Source organism: Thamnophis sirtalis, unplaced genomic scaffold, assembly GCF_051295495.1.
Source record: "Thamnophis sirtalis isolate CommonGarterSnake01/CBP01778 unplaced genomic scaffold, rThaSir2_p1.2 scaffold_6, whole genome shotgun sequence".
In the NCBI taxonomy this organism is placed as follows: Eukaryota; Metazoa; Chordata; class Lepidosauria; order Squamata; family Natricidae; genus Thamnophis; species Thamnophis sirtalis.
Genome location: NW_028261386.1, coordinates 56,524,891 through 56,541,429, shown reverse-complemented (window position 1 = coordinate 56,541,429; position 16,539 = coordinate 56,524,891). Strand labels below are relative to the sequence as shown.

Here is a 16,539-nt window from a genome sequence, read left to right as displayed (position 1 = left end):
GCAATTCTTTCAATTTGACTCAGTTCATCTAGGAAATCCATCAAGGTGGTCTCATTATTCAAACTTTTTTCTTTCTTTCCTCCTTGGCAATGTACACTTGCAGTCATGGCATCATCTTATGAAGCTTAATGATGCAGTTCAAAAGTGCAAGTACTACTCTGCAAAATGTCAGGATGGTTCTCTCGTTTAATACAAGAAGGAACTTTACTATTAATCTCTGTTTCAGGTTGGTGATACTGGATGGAGCTCTGCATACAACCTGTTATGGACTACCTAATCTAAAAAGTTCCTTCAATTGCTAGTCCAGCTAGCATCAGTACATGGGACAAAGAGGGACACTTACTTGTGTCAAGCAGCAAAATGTCTGGGCCCCTGGGTAGTTCTATTTTTCCTCCAATTATTTAAGCTACTAATATAACAATTTGAACATGTAAATTGAAATTTCTTAGTAGGGTGCACTGTATTTCTTCTCCCTCAGAGTAAGCACAAAGCCTTTTTTAAAAAATTGGTATTCTGAACTTTGAGAATTTTAAATATCTGTCTTGGGACATATTCAAAGAAAAAATACTGAGAATGTTCAGGTCCAGATGGCTTGGAAAAAGTACTAATCAGAATACTAACCTTGGAGTAAAGCTACTGAGGAAAATAGGTTTGGGGGTTATTGCTTTTTCTTTGTCTTTTTATAGTCTAATAATAGAAGGAGGATAGGAGAAGAAAAGCTCTTGTCATTGAGATTCAATAGCTTGCAACCATACCTTGTTTAATTTTTTTTCATAGATGGAATTAGTAAAATATGTGCATTTTTCTGCCAGAAAACCTGTTTAACAGATTTCACTACTTGCTTAAGGGAAATCGGGAAGTGGAGATAAGTGACGGGGTTCTCTTGGAAGAAAAAACCTTTGATCACTTCCAGTAAAATTTTAAAAAGTTATTTTGGAACCCAGTGCCCACAAGCCATTTGATAGGTGTGTTCTAATAATTAGTTCAATGGAAGATAATTGGCTGAATGGAAAGTGTAATAAATTATGTTCTCAGTGAATTTTCCTTCATGCTTTTCATTCAGCTGCTTTTTGCACATAACATTTTTACTACTTCTTTGGGGGCAGGGAAATCCCTCTATCCTTTATGAAGTTGCTCACTCATTATGGGTGGGAAGCAGTCTATCATATCCACACACCTTGAATGCACACAGAAATTCTTCTAAGCTGCCTACCCAGGAGAGACACTCAGCTGGGAATATGGATCCTGGGTTGACCAGGATTATCTTCTCCTTTGGAAACAGTAACTTCTGTTGTCTCTGGATGTGGCTTTTGCTTATTTAATTGTAGGAATTTCTCCATTAGGTCTGCTCCCAGGTTGAATATCAGAGCAAGCCAGGCTAAACCAAAAACAATCCAAATTGCTGCCAAGCTTCGGTACACTGAAATATAATGCTTGCTAGGATCAGTGCCTATGGAAACAAAAAGAGAGAGGGAAACTTAATTTCTCATAGCTGAATACCTGAAAAAGTATTCTAATAAGTTGAATATAGTGCACACATATACAAACATACTTCAGAAGTGGAATTGCTTTGGAACATACAGGGAAGTGAATGCAGCTCTCTTCAGAGCAGTACCATATTTTTTTAGACTTCTGCAGGAGCCCCCCAAAAGTGCAGTTCCTTAAATGATTCATATCAATGACTTGTTTTAGTGAGCTATTGCATTAAAGTAGCTGAGTCTTATTTCATCTTTGCATGGAAGCCTGAAAAATATATTGCTGTTTTTAAAATGTCCAGATTCCAGTTATTCAAAATACCTCTTACCACTATTTTAATTTGCACATAAAGCTAGAACAAACTTGGTGGATTGCCTGTGTAGTTCCTGCCCCCTTTTTAAGGGAGATATCCAAAAATGAATGTGAGCTGCTTCCTCTGTGCATCTTGATTTGCAATCTCTATTAATTTTATTAGGTTGTCACTTAGTCTCTTAAATATTGCAACTGGCCACATGGAAGCTTCCTTCTGCATAGCCCTCGATTGTCATAGGACCATGATAGCGAACTATAGCATGCGTGCCACAGGTGGCACATGGAGCCATATCTGAGGGCATGCAAGGCATTGCCCTATGTCAACTCCATCATGCGTGCATTGGCCAGCTGATTTTTGGGTTTCTGGAGGGTGGGGGAGGCCATTTTTGCTGTCCCCAGGCTTCCAGAAAGCCTTCTGAAGCCTGGAGAGGGTGAAAAACAGACCTACCAGGCCTACCAGAAGTCGGAAAACAGGCTGTTTCTGGCTTCCGGAGGGCCTCCAGAGGAGGCAAGGAAAGGATCTGGAGCCTGAGGAGGGCAAAAATGGACCTACCAGGCCCATTGGAAGGCAGGAAACTGGCCATTTCCAGGATCTGGAGGGCCTCTAGGGAGGCGTGGGAGGCCATTTTTGCCCTCCCCAGGCACCAAGAAAGCCTCTGGAGCCTGGGGAGGATGAAAAATTGGCCTACCGGAAATCGGGTAACATGCTGTTTCCAGCCTTGGGGGGGGGGGCAGGGGAAGCCGTTTTTGCCCTGCCCAGGCTCCAGGAAAGCCATGCATGCATGCACGGGGGGGGGGGGCAGCAGGGAGGGGTCACACATGCCTGTGCAGTGTGGCACAACACGGGTTGGACATTTAATTACAGGCTTTTGGCACCTGAGGGAAAAAAGGTTCACCATCCCTGTGCTAGGACCTTCTTATTTTAATGACCTCAGCAACAGAAGTTGCTTTCCTTCAGTTCTTTCCATCCAGCCTAGCACTTATTCATCCATCTGGCAGAATTGTTTCAGGATCTTGGGCAGGAAAAAAATGTATTCAGTGCATTTGCTTCCTACTTTTTTCTGAGATAAAAGTAGTATACAGGAGGGTTTGCTTGGATTTCATTTAGTGAGTTTGGTTGGAATGACTATCTCGAAATCACCTGATGAGCTACAAATTTTTGGCAAGACTTGAATCTGGAATTCTCCAGTCCACAACTATAATGGACTATTCTGCACTATCCTGCCCTCTGCTTCTGTCAATGTAAGATCATAAGGTGTCTTCTGCACAAATGCTGCCATTGAATTATCTCTCTTCCACATGAGCTAAAAGAAGAAGAGACTAGTGTGGAGTTCCATAGCATTTCAGCTTCATCCTTGAAATGATTGTTGGAGAATAACATTTGTCTATAGAATAGTTTCACATCATGCAAACCAGAAATGCAGGAAGTATGACTCAGGGGAAAAAGAGGAAATGCATAATTTTTTTAAAAAAAAACATATTTATAATCTATAACATGTAATTTACGTCAGTTGGAATTGCAATGTCAAATTTCTGGTAAAAATGAATGTAAAACTGATTCTGCCCAGTGAGTTGCAGCTTGATTTAGTGCAGCAAATCCATCTGGAATAGAAAATAGATTCCTTTTCCTTCAAAATAAATATAATTCTGAACAGTTTTGTCTGCATCTATAGAGAAGAAGCAAAGAAACCACCAATGTTTCTCAGTATCATTTTCATTTCTTATTCAGCTGCAGTCAGTAACTGAGTCTGGCCCTTTTAAAAGCACTTTGTCCACATTAAAGCACCCTTGGCATGGCATATTTGGAGCATGTTGTTTTGCACAACTATCTAGGTAGATTAAAATCACCTATTACTAAAAATTACTTTAAAATCTAGTCTGCCAATGAAGTGTTTGTAGAAAATATGGCAGTCACAATGGGGAACTTGCCGCTTAAAGAAAAGTAAGCTTTTTAAAAGCTAAAATCTCATGAGAAATCAATTTCCTTGCATGAGACCTTACAAGATATGTTTGTCAAAACAAAGTGTGTTACTGCTGAATTTGGGGCAATTTTAAAATGTGTTTGAATTTTTTACATGTAGAGATACACTATATTGCCAAAAGTATTCGCCCATCCATATAACCAGATTCAGTTGTAAGCGAATATGTACTTGCCATGTGCACCTGATTTCTCTCTTAATCTGTCTCTCTTTAAAAAAAAGGTAAGAACCTGTATTCTTGACTCCTAATGGAGCGATTAAATGAGTGAACAAAAATGTACATTGTAGATATAATTTACATGCCATGGCCATGTTGTTATAAGTGTCACAGATTTCTCTAGAATTCTTTCTAATCAATGCTGGTGTGAAGGGCTGGGTGGGGGGGGTTCTCTTACTTACAGCACTTAACTACTACTTTTATTATTACCTACTACATAATCTCCAAATCCAATGGTGCTGAGGGTGATAAAGGTGAAGTAGAAGCCTTCTCCATAACTCCAGCCTTCAACATAACTGAAGATCATTGGTGGAAAAACCAGGAAGAGTAAAGTCCCAGCCATCAGAAATAATACCATGGTTAATGTCTGCACCACCTGAGAAACATAAGGATGGAATGGTGGTTCAATAGCTGTCAAACTCCGGGCTTATCAGCCGTATGCGTCATATGCTGGCCACACCTATGCCCAGTTTAGTAAAGGGGAAGAAAATCCCGATATGTCTCATGACATGACGATGTGACTTTGACACCCCTGATCTAAAGTGTCTTTGCAAACATAAAGGCTAATTTTAAATTCCCAAAGGAAGTTCAACTAAGTTCCAGGAGTGAAATTCAGTGAGGTACCCTCACACCTGGCCTGTATAGCTATTTTAAAATATTTACATGCCTATTATCATTTCAGAATGCAGTACTTTTTCTATTTAGTTATCAGAGATAACCAAATTAAGTGAATTAATTAAGTGAATATATTGTTACATTTCTGACATTGGTGATACATTTGCTGAAGAATAGACTTAGAAATAATTTAGAGGTGTGGGTTGATACCTGATCACTTGTGGGAGCTAACCTTATTGAATTTAAATCCATCTCTGAAGCATACTATATAGAATAACAGAGTTGGAAGGACTCTTGGAGGTCTTCTAGTCCAACCCCCTGCTTAGGTAGGAAACCCTACACCACTTCAGATAAATGGTTATTCAACATCATCTTAAAAAATTCCAGTGTTGGAGCATTCACAATTTCTTGAGGCAAGTTGTTCCACTTATTAATTGTTCTAACTGTCAGGAAATTTCTCCTCAGTTCTAAGTTGCTTCTCTCCTTGATTAGTTTCCACCCATTGCTTCTCCAAAACACCCTCAAGTGCTTTGGAGAATAGCTTACTCCCTCTTCTTTGTGGCAACCCCTGATATATTGGAACACTGCTATCATGTCTCGCCTAGTCCTTGTTTTCACTAAACTAAACATACCCACTTCCTGCAATCGTTCTTCATATGTTTTAGTCTCCAGTCCCCTAATCATCTTTGTTGCTCTACTCTGCACTCTTTCTAGAGTCTCCACATCTTTTCTACATTGTGGTGACCAAAACTGAATGCAGTATTCCAAGTGTGGCCTTACCAAGGCCTTATAAAGTGGCATTAACATTTCACGTGATCTTTCATTCTATCCAGTAGTGGGTTATGGACAGTATGCCCCGGTACGGGCGTACCAGTGCCTGCTGGGAGCACCAGATACCATTCTGGTATGGTGATCCGGAGGGCCCACCGGCCCCCACCCGCCCTCCTTACCTGTATTTGACCCAACTGGGCCATTTGTGCACGCGCACGGAGCATACGGCACCTGTGCGATGCTTCACCGAGCAGCTGAAGCATCGGCAGTGAGTGTGCACACACGCACAGCACACGTGCATGTTGTGGACGCCCAGCCTCATCGCAGAGTACTGGTTGCGATGGGATCTGGAACCCACCACTGATTCTATCCCTCTGTTTATGCAGCCTAGAACTGTGTTGGCTTTTTTGGCAGCTGCTGCACACTGCTGGCTCGTATTTAAATGGTTGTCCATAAATTAATGGAGTTTGCAAACCTTTAAACTTACAGTCCAAAAGAGAGAGAAAGTAGTTTCATGGAGAGAATTGATAACTGTCAAATGTCTTACTTAAGAGTTTTTTATATATTGAAGTACTACAAGAACATTTGGGGAAAAGCTATCCCAAACATTAACATGCATGAGTTCATGGTCCCATTTCTCTTCATTTCTTTTCTACAGAAGTTGGAGGCCCTACATCTCTGTCCACACAATGATAACTATTTTCTGCATAGATTCCTAATGCAGTAGCTATATAGGCAGCCCAAGTCATAGCCTCTTTGTGTCACACAGTAAAACAAATGAGATAATTTTAAAGTCAAAACATTAAATCGATACCAACTTGAAATATCTCTGGCTCAAAGGGGCAGGTTTGAGGAAATGTGTCCTTAATTTATTAAGGTAAAAGCAAAAATTAGAAATCAATGGGAACTGTGGAACAGCTTGGAAAGATTCTTGACACTATAGAAGGTTGATTGATTAGTAGACAGCTTCTCATCAGAAAACATTGAATGGAGGATACCTAGAATATAACTGTTGCAATGTCGAATACCAGTCACTCTGTATGGTGTTTTCATGAAAATGTGGATGAAATTTCTGATTTGTATGTGTGTGACTCGAAATGAAACAGCTTCTTGAATATGGCTTCTTTCCACATATTTCCGAAAAAGAGGACACCAGTCTCCCAAAAGGTACAATAACAGAAAACTGTTTTTTAGTACAAATGCTAAATATTCAGGAACCTGCCTTCTGAACTCCCCTTCTGCATGGTAGCAACAACATACAAGATTTCTACCTACCAAGATTCTTGATGGCTATTTTGTTCTCCTAAATCAAATAGAAGAAAATCCAGTTTTTAGGAAATACAGGAAACTGCCCTTCCCTCTAAATTATGTCCTTAAATCTAAAAAGCATTTTATAGAAGGAAATATGAATCATCTACATTTAAAAATGTTGTAATATGAAATTTTGTCTTGCTGAAGTCTACATAAAGCATAATAGACATTGCTATCTATGACTATTCTGCCAGGCAAGTACATCCCTCAGTCAAAGGCAGAGAGCCAAAGAGTTGTGTAATAATTTTGTCTTCACTTGTTTAGAAGTTCAGCCAAGCCTTGTACCATCATTAGCAGGATATTCATTATGCCTCTCCCATGTTCCCTGAATTCTAGTGTAGAAATGTATAACTTATGAAAAACCCTATCTGGGTTAGGTTAGCTTTCTGATCTGGCATTTCTTTCTCTAAGTACCAGTATTAAGAAAAATCATAATAAATCTTGTAATGTTTACATCTTGCAACAAAAGGAATTTTGCTATGCATCTAGCCCCAATTTATGTACTGTAATTCATGTAAATTGCCTGGCAACCCCTTTTAAAACACATGAAATCACCCTTTTATTCATGTAAAAGTAATTATCAATATTTGGACATAATTTTCAACATAGAACCATTTTTCAAAGGCTGCCAGGGAGAGAGGTGGGAGGGGGGTGTTTCCTTTTTTGATGGTAATAGAATGTCCAGCTTTGCTGCTGATAAATTCATGATGGGATTCTTTCACAGCTCTATATGTGAGGGGAGAAAGACACAAATTACCTTCAAGCTAATAGGCTCCCTTATTACATTTTACTTTGCTGCTATGAAACAGAAATTGTTTGATTATCTAGGTCAGAGGTGGGTTGCTGCCGGTTCGACCTGGATTGGGCGAACCGGTAGTAGCGGTGGTGGGAGGTTCCACCCACACGCCCAGACGCTTCTATGCATGCATCCATGAGAGAAGCGGTAGTAAAAATAATAGAAACCCACCACTGATCTGGGCATATATTATAAATAGTCCTCAAAGTATAGCACAATTGGGACTGGAACTTCAGTTGCTAAGCAATTCAGTCGTTAAGTGAATTTCACCTGATTTTACAACCTTTTTCACCATTCTTAATAAGTGAATCACATGGTTGTTAAGTGAAGCTGGCTTTCTCTTTGAGTTTGCTTGTGGAAAGCCCCCTGGGATGATTGCACATGGTGATCACGAGACCACAGGATACTACAGCTATCATAAATACATATGGGTTGCCAAGTGCCTGAATTTTGATCATGTGACTGCAAGGACATTGAAAAAGTTGTATGTGTAATGATTGAGGGAAAGTGACTTTTCCCAACCCTTGTAACTTTGAATGGTTTTTAAATAAATGGTTATAAGTTGAAGACTGCCCGTACAGGGCTGCAATTGTTTTGTCATAAAAACAAGAATTCAGAAGCATATTATATACTCAGAAACACGAAATGACATGGAAATGAATATCAAGGCTAAAGAAGGAGAGAATGAGTGGACCTCAGTATTCTGGGGTATGTCCTTGTCAGCTGCTTGCTTCAGTGCCCTATTTACAAATGGTTTCCAGCAGATTATGCCAAGATGCTGAATTGGCTAAAGCTGTTTATCCTCCACCATAGTTCACTAACTTAATAATGCTTCTTTTCCATATTTGAAACTATATCGCTTTAGTCAGATAAAGTTCATGGAAATATCCATGTATTTAACTAGCCAAATTGCCATAGTGTCTTATCCAGGCTGCCAGCTTAAGAGGTAGGATAACTTTATCATCTCTGATACCCCATTGAGATTTGAAAGTGTTAGGAAGTAGCAGCAAGTTTTCCAGCCTGGAGTTCTACAACATTTAAGACATGGTAGTTGTTGTGCAATTTATGAGAAGTTGGAACAAGTGAAATGGTGAAAAAATTGGCTCCTTCTAAGAACCTGAAAGCCCACAAATAAAGTCCTATGTACTGTAAATCTTTTTCTTGAGTCTACTTTGAGGCTTCAGAGAACTATAAAGTCTTATACAAAATGTCGGTTAAAACAAGTAAGATGTCTGTTGATCTCAAGAGTCACACATGAGGTGATAGATGAGTCAATGCACAGTTCTTAATATTATGACTGACAAGGAGAGTATTGAAACATTGTTACCATATTTTTGAACTTCTATCTTCAAATGCCCCCTCCCATTATATGTGTTCCAGTTACTTCCATTTATATGGAATGAAGAGAGGATATGTATATATCCTTCTTCCACTCATATAATATTTAAAAATCATTACATTAGACAACTTCAAAATTATACATGAAAGCATCTACCAAGTACTCAGGACTAAGTATGCACCACTGCAGAGCAAAGTATAGGGGAAACAGGGATGACAGTGTTCAAAAGAAATTGAGATAGTGAAATTCTTTTTTGTGTTAAACTCTGGCCTTCTAGCCATCTAGGTTTTCTGTGTTACCTCCTGAATTTGCTTGTATCCTTGGTTGCTGCAACTTACTTAGCCCTAGATCGTACTGGAGTCCAGAATTTATAAGTCGTCATAGCTATAAGTTGAGACCCAATTTTATGCCTTTTTGTGGCAGTCATTAAGTGAGTACCAACATTGTTAAGTGAACACAGTGTCTGTTTAGTGAATGTGGCAGTTAAGTGAATTCATGTATTTGTATCAGCATTCTTTTTGCTGGAAACTGGCTTTAAAGGTCCAGAAACCAACAAAAAATATCATAAATTATGGTCACATGACTGTGGAATACTGCAGTTGGCCATATTGGAGGGCAAGTTGCCAAGCTTCTAAAATCCGGTCATGTAACTGTGTGTGCACTCAGAAGTTGGAACTGTAGAATTGGGTTGTCAGGATCTCTTGGAGATTCCATCATAATTTTAAACACTTGCTAAGCAACTGGTTATTAAATGAGGAATACCTGTACTTTTCTTAGCATTCCATAGGATTAAGTTGTATCAACAGACTGTGTCTTCTGCAGCTTTTATCAAGAACGTATAGCTTGATATAACCTGTCTCTATTCAGAAGTTCAAATCAACTTCCGTGATCCTGGATTGGCATGTGTCCAAGATACTTTTATGTGTCCATGAATATATGAAAATCACCTCTGTAATGTGTTATAGGAATAAATGAGCAATAGTACCTGAGCTCGCCCTGACTTGTGGACCCATCTGTCCAGGTCAATCAGGTGGGTGCTGAGTCCTTTCCCCAACCGATTAAGAAATGCCAAATTAAGAGGGACCCCAAACAAAGCATAAAATACACAGAAGACCTGTCCAGCTACTGTACTGGGGGCCAAGTTCCCATAACCTACAGAAAGAAAAGAAATCAAATCTCTTAATGAGGCTCAATTTACATGAAAAAATATTTTATTAAGAGAATTCTGCTTATTCTTCTTTGATATCCTATTTTGATCCAGCCAAAATGAAACAATTGCAGAATCTTTATTGCTTCTATGATTGAAATTATGGGGATTTTAACACTGAATTTTGGCTGGTTCATGCACTTTCTGATGTCCTGAGTGTCCAAAAGCAGATTTCATAAATACACAACTGATACTGTGTATTCTGTAGACAATACAATCATAGAAAAAAAAAGTCACATAAAAATGGGTGTAGTTGAATATAATGGCTTTTACAATATACATTTCAAAGTCTGAAACTTTTTCATGCAGATTTGCAAACTGTTTTGTATCATCAGTCATACCTGACTCAACTTTTACCAAAAATATTATGGAAAACTGAAGAAGAAAGATTTCCTGGAGGGAAAATAACTCACATTACCTATAGTAGTGACCACAGTTCCAGCAAAGAAGAAACTATTGCTAAAGTCCCAGTTACTAGGATTGGTTGAATTTCCTTCAGGGTTGACTCCTTTTTCCCATGCTTCCATAATGACCTGTCATGGAAACATTTGTTAAAAAAAGGGAAGAAAATGATTTTTTAATTGGGAGATTATAGTAACTAAGTAGTAAAATGCATCCAGTTTCCAATATCCACTATTGATAGTGTTGTGGTTTTTTTGTAGTAGGGCCCATGTTACTCTGCCAGTGAAATAGGACTGCTTGTAGGAAATGATTAGGCTGATCTGAAAGAGGGGATTAAATTTGTCATCAGTTTGGAATAATTGTGTAGCCACAAGAGATCCAAGTCTAACCAGTCATCAATTCTGTTAACCTCTATTTAGTGCCAATTTAGTTTTGACTGTTAATTGTCCAGATTCTGTAAATATAGCAACAATAAACTCTTCAGTGTTTTGAACTGAAGTAATGTGTGCCTGACACTACTAGATGCAGTAAGGGTTGTACACAACTCACTACACTTTTTCAGCGAGAACAATTATAATTATATTTAGAGCTTGTAGAGAATTCATACTTCTCAAATGTTTACATGAATGAAAGCAAAATAGTGTAGTTTTGAATTGTTCTACCAAATTCTGCTATGTAGTTTGTACATTGTAGTTTTAAAAAATGATCAAACAAATGTTACTCTACAAATGGATAATATACATCTGTATAATCTATAAAAATAGGTAAATTAAAGGAAAATATATATTGAAGTAGAATGGATTTAAGTTTTTTTTTTAAAAAAAGAGACACTCAAAAGAATTAAAGGTGACAGATTTAACCATCCTCAGTAGATTTAGGAATCATTGGATTCACCGGTAGTGTATTAGCTACAGTGAGGCAATAAGAGGGATGCAGTACCTGTTTAATACCAGAATAATATAAGAAATGGTTTAGGAAAAGACTGAAACTATGGGAAATGGATGACTGCAAATAGAGGTGTCTTTAAAAGTATAATTAAGGAGTAATTACCAGGCCCTTACAATGTTAAGCAGGAGAAACAGGGTTAACCTCTTGTGACATAGGTATGTATAAAGAGAGATTCTTAGACTTTGTCCATGTTGACCTTTATTATGGTTTTAATTCTGTTTTTAATTTTGTCCCTTTTAAAAATGTTTTATGGTTTTTGTCTGTAATCCACCCAGAGTTACTTAGTGAGATGGGTAATGTCTAAATTTGATTAAATAAATAGGGTCAGTTATATTTACAGCAAAGTTTAACGTATCCACACCTCATTCTTGGATTACAGTAAAAGCATTATTACAGAGTGAGTTGTAATACTTAGACAAACATTTAGCAGTATCTTGAAAGAAAGTATTGAGAACAGTATTGTTGATCAGGAAGTTGTTGATCCCATTAAAAACTGAGTTCCATTCTTAGTTGCCTGCATTTCTCATTGTCTGAATACCGTCACTAGAATTATAGTAGTCTATAATGCATTTGCCTGGTATTAATTTATTATGATGATGATTGCAGTGCTCCAAAAGTATTCACTTAATTTTCTGTGTCCTTTAAACTGCAGTAAAATACTTTCCTGTGTTTGGTTCTGAACATACTTTCATGGGCCAACTGTGCTAGCAGCAATTTTGATCTTCTCTACAATGCTTATGATGAAACTCTCCAATACTATCTTACGATCTACCTAGGTGTTTCTTTGTTGAATCTCATTAGAAATTAGAGAAGTGCCAGCACATAAATTCCCATGCAATAGTTGGTGTAAACAGAGAATGGGCTACATTGAGTAAGGCTTTTGGGCAAAGTACAATAATATTAAGCCGAATATAATAACAAGGATTCCAAATGGAATGCCGATACTTGGCAAATGCATTACATTTATGAAGATTTATGCTGCAACTGAAATATCAGTGCCATCTAGTGTTTTTGTACAGTATCAACCAGTATTGATCAGAGAAAACAATGCTCCAAAATGAAACATGCTTACTGCAGAAAATTGAGTTTTCTTTTAACAACAGCAGCAAATATGTGGCATTTTCTTAATTTCTGTTTATGTTGTGGAGAACAAAATGTTCAGTTTTTTCAGAGGACAAGCTACATAGTTATCTTCGATTATAAATACTGTCATTACAAACATTTTGTTGGGAAAAATAATAATTATCACTTCGATCAAATGCTAAACTATTGGTTTAAAGCAAGAGCCAAAGAAAACAAAATATGAAAGCTTCATATATATGAAAGGGTCAAGCCATTTTTCTTCAGAAACTATCATTCTTTAAAAAATCAGTGCAAATATACTGTATATCTTTTTAAAAATTGCACCTTGGAGCTAATTATGGCATATGATATCTACTAATTCTTTTTCAAATATTTCCTACATTCTCCCATTTCTAGATTAATGCTCTGCACCATTACGTATTTGTTAAGAAATGGAAAATTGATTGTGAGATACTCAGAAATTTGGCACTGACATTTTTATGTTGATATTTTTTTGTTAATTAAGCAACATTTGTTTTTATTTTCTGTCATTTTATCTTAACTGTGTTTTTTTTAATAGAGATGTTCAGGAGTAGTAGATGTCTCATTGGAAGACAGAATAACTGAAGCCTTCAATTTAGAATTTGTAAAACAAAGGAGATGACAATTCCCTCATGGATTTAACTCAAAATAGCTGCAGAAGAAAGAAAATGGAAACCTGTGAGCTCTTCAGTAACTAACCTGGAAGGCAAAACTAGAAAAACTCTATGGCCTTGTTATGACTTGTACAATGGCAGAGACGGGAGGTGCAGTGTGCCTGTTGACCTTCTCCAACACCTACAATCTCTGTGGGCAAAGGGATTCATACAGCTCTCAGACGTTACAATATGATGGAAAGAATCACAGTGGGGATAGGGAAGATAGCAGAAACAGCTTTAATTTTTCCCCCCAAGCTAAATGGAAGGAAAAAGCTTCATTTGAATTATTGCTTCATGAATTGTTAACAGAATACATAATGTTCATAGTCAGGGGTGGGTTTCTGCTGGCATTACTGTTGATTCGCTTAGCACATGCTTTGCAACAGCATGGGCGACCAGGAAACCGATTCAGGGTGTGGCGAGCCTGCTGTCCCTACTGGTTCAGCGACCCAGTCGCAATTTCCACTATTGGTTCACCCCGAACTGCTGTGAACCGGTAGCAACCCACCTCTGTCATATGTCTAGATCCAATTCACACATTTAGTAATCCATAAGGGGGCTGTTTGGTTCTCTCAATATGCATTGTGGTTTGTAAACAAGGGATTATGTCTGATAGTTATGCATAAAGAAGGCTACCATAACTTGCTCTATATTTCATATCCGTCTATGGCTAGTATCAAAAAATTCAGAAATAGAACCGGTGACATTTAATGGTGACACCCTTTCCTTGTAGTATAGTATGTATGTCATAATGTAATAAGGTGCAATCCGTGTTGTTTAGGCAATTGCAAGCTGTCACAGATATATCTGTTTGCTGCCATCAGATTTTTGTTTGTGGGTTGTAGGTTTTGCTTGTTTTTACAGTGATAAGTGTGTATCATCTTCTCAAGAAAAAATGGAGTTAATATTTCTTCCAGAGAGACAGTCACAATCTTGTTAGCATACTTTATACAAAAATGCCTCCCTTCCCACCCCACAATATAATCTGCCAGAATGAAGGAGTGGGCTGAGTTCTCAAAAATCCTCCACAATATTGGGGGGGAAATCACATTGCGGGGGGGGGGGGACTGTGGGAAGAAGCAGCAGAAGTAGCTTCCCTTTTTTTCCCCCAAGTCCAAGGGGAGAGAAAAACTCCCTGCAAACTCCTGTTCATTAGGGGATATTGCACCTCAAAAGAACTGGAGATCTAAAAATAGAATAAATTATTGGACTTTAATGATCTATTCTGTGATATAATATGCTAAACTTGCAGTTGTAATATTATCTTCTACTGTGCTAAAAAGAGTTGGAAGTTGGTGCCTTTTTCTTCCCCTTTTCCCTCTTTATACTATATTTCTTTTCTTTTCCTTCCCACTCTTCCTAGTTTTCCATTACTTTTTTAAAAATTTTCTTTGTATTTTGATAAACCAATAAAATCAAAATAATAAAAAAATAATATGTAACCAACTCAGCCTAATCACCAAATAGTATCTAAATATTCGTAAATGGTGCAGTAGCTTGGCAGAGTGCAAGCCTATTTGTCAGCCCCATAGAAATCCCAAGAAAACTGCATGCACTGCTTGGCCTTAGTAGGAAGGGAAGAAAGGAAAGAGAATTGCAATTGGAATGATGGGAAATTACAATATGCAGCCAGGAAAAGGTCCATACAGATAAACACTTATTCATTAAACAGACTCTAGGAGGAGGTCCTATTATAATAAAAGGGCTCTTCTATTTCTGATGCATTTTCATTGGATAATGGGAAGATACTTACAAAGATTGTATTATTTCTCAACAGAGATTTGGTGCTCTGGCTAGACCACACACAGAGAAAACTAAATAACTGATATTGACAGTGCTCAATATCAGGAATGCATATTAAATAGACAAACGTTCTCCAACTTTCTGACCATTTGTGTTTAGATTTGATAATCTTTAGAAGACAAGCTCTGTTTAAAATGACTGACCATGTCAAGGCCAGCATTCTCTATGCATTAGCTATCCATTCCAGAGATGCAACTCCATGTTAATATTGGCTGTGTGGATAGACACCAATAATGGAAGGTTGTCCTTACCTGCACAAACTGCTCCAGAGCTTGCCGATCCAGGCACGTATAGTTTTGCAGGAACATAAGCTTCTTAATTTGGAACTGGTCTCGACTCTGGGCTTCTGCCTGCTTCTCTAGCAGCTGGAACACCATGGCTCCCAGGAGGAGGTAAAAGAGATACCCGAGCACCAGTGTCAGAGTCCAGCTAAGCTGCCGGTTGCACACGGTGAGGTAGGGCATGGCTGTTGATGGGCAGGCAGACCTGACCTAGTGCAGCCAAGTGTTATTCCATGGGTTAATGTTCTTCCTCCAAGGGACATAGAAGAATTGCACAGCTGTCTTTTCAGCACACACAGCTAAGACCCTGTTTAAACAGCTTGTGAGCATCAGGTCTAGACAACATGAGACTAAAGCAAACAGATTTAACTCCCACCTCCTTTCTTCAGTTGGGAGTAAAATCACACTGGTTTGTTGATGCATTTCTAGTATCAGTGATGTATTTTTGTTAACAAGTAAAAGATAGACAAACTCAGTATTTCTCACATTTGGGGATTGGCAAACTGGGCTAAAAGTCCTATAAATGGATTTAACTAGCACTGTTGGAAGTTTTTGTACTGCCAGTGACAAACTATAGGATAAGCTACTGTAGCAATCTCCAGCTTGATGTCTTCCAGATGTGTTGAACATCAACGTCTATAATTCCTAGCTTGAATGCTGCATGATGCAGATTTTCTTTTTTCTTCCTTTTCCATTTCCACAGTATTAGCAATATGGAACATCATATCATACAGCAGTTATATATCACTGGGCAGGAACAGGGCACAGCAACTCCTGGTGATATCGGAATTAGGAGCCAAATATCCTTCCAAAAATTGCATTTGAAAAGTTACATACACATAGGAAAAGTTGGCATAGAAGTAATTTAGAGCAACCATTTTTAAATCACTTAAGGGTTGCTAAAACTCACAGATAAGGTGTCTTACCATCAGATCCAAGACCTGTGGAAATAGAAAACTAGAAGAGGAACTGAAATCCTTCCCTGCACTGGGCTCACAAGAGAGATTCAGGTAAACTACTCTGTTCCTTTCCCACCTGTTTTGAGCACACATGAAAGAGCAAAGAGCTAAATAAGCAATAGGTATCCTAGTGCCAAAGTACAGTAGCAATGTGTCCTCTGTTATCATCTATGTCAGGAGTGCTTTGTTGCCATCTAGACATGTAGTTGCTGTGGGAAAGGGTTCTCTGCATATTGAATACACAGACACAGCTTCTTAGTGTAGCATAAGCCAATACCTCTTCACTAAGAGAAATAACCACTGTATACTTTAATCTTCTATACAGTGCCTGTTTCTACATGGACAATAGGATTTTTCCCCACT

The 16,539-nt window shown here is 38.2% G+C and overlaps 1 protein-coding gene across 1 annotated transcript; it reads right to left on the bottom strand.

The window, feature by feature from the left end:
- Nucleotides 1-1,226: 1,226 nt before the first annotated feature.
- On the bottom strand, nucleotides 1,227-15,417 carry KCNK16 (potassium two pore domain channel subfamily K member 16). Its single transcript, XM_087718784.1, has 5 exons — nucleotides 15,188-15,417; nucleotides 10,442-10,556; nucleotides 9,802-9,968; nucleotides 4,195-4,360; nucleotides 1,227-1,450 (listed from the first exon to the last, which is right to left on the bottom strand). Exons 1-5 carry the CDS (start codon nucleotides 15,398-15,400, stop codon nucleotides 1,227-1,229), a joined length of 885 nt encoding a protein of 294 aa, XP_087574910.1. The 5' UTR covers nucleotides 15,401-15,417.
- Between the last annotated feature and the right edge of the window lie 1,122 nt (nucleotides 15,418-16,539).